The following is a 2,695-nucleotide window of genomic DNA, read 5'->3' on the forward strand; positions in this document are numbered from 1 at the left end:
CTTATTCTGGCGTTTAACTTCCAGTTTAAGGTTAAACTGGAGGTTAAATGCCAGTTTCAGCATCATATGGCTTGGCACATGTGATCTTCAAGCTTCCTTTATTGATTTTGTTGCTTCTTTGCGTAGCCTCTTCTTCCCTGAAATCATCCAAACAATTGCATCAAAGTCTTGCAAAATTTCATGAGAAATCTTCCATTCATAGAATTCAAGTAATATAACTAAAACTCATGGAATTTGCATCAAAATTATACTGCTTGGATGATTCATTACTTTTTTGTTCATTTAACCATTCTTGGTTACTTTAAGCTCAAGAAAATGCATAAAACAACTAAAACTAACAGAAAAATGCTAGTGAAACTAGCCTAAGATGCCTTGGCATCACAACACCAAACTTAATACTTGCTTGTCCCTAAGCAAGTCCTGAGATATTTGAGAAGAAAGGATGAAACAGAAAGCAATTACATTGGCTATATTAGCAAGCATTTGAAGTTCATTAGAAGGGTTTTATGCAGAAAGTTGTAGCATCACTTTTTCATTCTTATCAGGGAGGATTATCACTTTTTCATTGCATCCATCAAACACTGCTATGGCCTCTTGTTATTCTTATGTCCTTGGCACTTTTTCCTTTCTTTGTTTTTCTTTTTCTTAGAGCTCCTTTGCTCCTTGTTTGCTCAGTGTCATGTGTTGCACAAGCCTTTGGCATTTTCTTCTTCTTATCAGTGCAGTACACATATCCACTACAGGCATGTTAGTTCACATTTCTTTTTGAGACATTGGTGCCCAGCACCTCTTTGTGTAACTAACTGTTTTGTAGCTAGGTTGCTCTTGATAATGGACTTTTGGTTGATAATCCCGGGTTAGTTAACCCAAGTTACCAAGTGTTGAAACACTCCACAGAACCTATTCATCCAAGCAGATCCTAGTACATAAACACCACAGGCATATGTCTCAAAAGTTCAAACCATTGGTGCCTAGCTTTATTTTCTTAATTCTTTTGCTTTTTGGTTGCCCTTTTTCAGTGGCTTTTCTTCTTCTTTTTCTTTCTTTTTCATGGCCAAAGACATTTATTCATCAAGATCCATAGACAGTATTCAACTTCTACACAAAAATTGATAATTCTCCACTCAATTTCCAGTGAGCTAACTAAACAATCAAGCATGCATACCACCACTTAATTCTCCTTGATTTGTCACTAATTAAGCCAAGTTACTTTTGTTCAAACTTTTCTTTTAATTTTTGGAAACAGAACAAGCATGACAAGCATTTGTTTAAGAAGGTGGAGTTATATCCAAACATCTAGGTATTCACTTTATTCAAAGCAGTAAACAGACTAACATACTAAAAACTTCACATTCCAGAAAGATTCAACAATTACAGTTTAAACCAGAACAAGCATGCTTTTGTTTGCCTTTTAAAGAATGGTCAAGGAGCAACACCACCTTGTGAAATTTCTTGTTTTCTCTTTGCTGCCAGGAAACAATTTGATTTCTCCTTCTTCTCCTAGTTGTTGCTTCATGTTCTTTCTAAGATCCTTGTTTCTTTCCTGCAAAGAGTGATGAAGTTGCTTGCTTCTCAAGCACTTGAGTGGTTAGCTCAACTATATATGGGCAAGTGTCTGAGTCTTAAGTTGGTGTGTGAACACCAAACTTAGTCTCCTACTCACTTCTCTGTTCTTTGAATCCTTGAATTTTCCTTGGAATGAAGTTGCTGCTAAGGATTTTAAGCGTTCTGTGATTGCTTAGAATGGTTGTTCCTTTCATATAATTCAAAGGTTGTTGTGTTCAGTTGATCTTTATGGTGGAACACCAAACTTAGAGTCACACATTCCCCTTTGAATTATTGATCCACAAATCCATTGTTTGGTGTGAAACACCAAACTTAATTCTTTGCAATGCACAGAAACTACTTTACCCTTTTTATTGAAACAATTAAAAGAGACAGCAAAAGAGTATTACCTCAGGTTGGGTTGCCTCCCAACAAGCGCTTCTTTAACGTCACTAGCTTGACGGTTGTTCCTCAGTTGAGGTGATATTCAACCTTGTCCTTCTCCTCCACATCTCCCAAGTAATGTTTGAGTCTTTGACCATTCACAGTGAAGGTTCGTTGTGACTTTTCTTCCATGATTTCTACTTGTCCATATTGGGAGACCTTGGTGACAAGAAATGGTCCAGACCACCTTGATTTTAGCTTCCCTGGAAATAGCTTCAGCCTAGAATTGTAGAGCAATACTTTTTGTCCCTCTTCAAATTTCCTTGGAGCTATGTTGCTGTCATGCTTCTTCTTTGCTCTTTCTTTGTAAATTTTAGCATTCTCATAAGCTTCAGCTCTGAATTCTTCCAACTCTTGAATTTGCAACTTCCTTCTTTCTCCAGCAGCTTTGCTGTCCAAGTTCAAGAGCTTCAAAGCCCAGAATGCCTTGTGCTCCAACTCCAGTGGCAAATGGCAAGCTTTTCCATATACTAGTTGGTAAGGAGACATTCCAATTGGTGTTTTGAAAGCTGTCCTATATGCCCAAAGAGCATCATCTAGCTTAATCGACCAGTCCTTTCTTGAAGTTCCCACAGTTTTTTCCAGGATTCTTTTGAGTTCCCTATTAGATATTTCGGCTTGCCCACTTGTCTGTGGATGGTATGGTGTGGCTACCTTGTGTTTGACTCCATATTTTAGAAGCAATGCCTCTAATGGTTTGTTGCAG

The 2,695-nt window shown here is 37.6% G+C and overlaps 1 protein-coding gene across 1 annotated transcript; it reads right to left on the reverse strand.

Annotated features, from left to right (window-relative positions):
- Positions 1-2,016: 2,016 nt before the first annotated feature.
- Positions 2,017-2,478, reverse strand: LOC130966676 (uncharacterized). The gene has a single exon (XM_057891497.1). It carries the CDS (start codon positions 2,476-2,478, stop codon positions 2,017-2,019), a length of 462 nt encoding a protein of 153 aa, XP_057747480.1.
- Positions 2,479-2,695: the final 217 nt, after the last annotated feature.

The sequence above is a fragment of the Arachis stenosperma genome, chromosome 3 (genome assembly GCF_014773155.1).
Source record: "Arachis stenosperma cultivar V10309 chromosome 3, arast.V10309.gnm1.PFL2, whole genome shotgun sequence".
NCBI classification, from domain to species: domain Eukaryota; kingdom Viridiplantae; phylum Streptophyta; class Magnoliopsida; order Fabales; family Fabaceae; genus Arachis; species Arachis stenosperma.

Bases quoted from the DNA above. Each gene is read 5' to 3' on its own strand.
- LOC130966676 (XM_057891497.1), bottom strand. From the start codon at position 2,478: ATGTCTCCTTACCAACTAGTATATGGAAAAGCTTGCCATTTGCCACTG.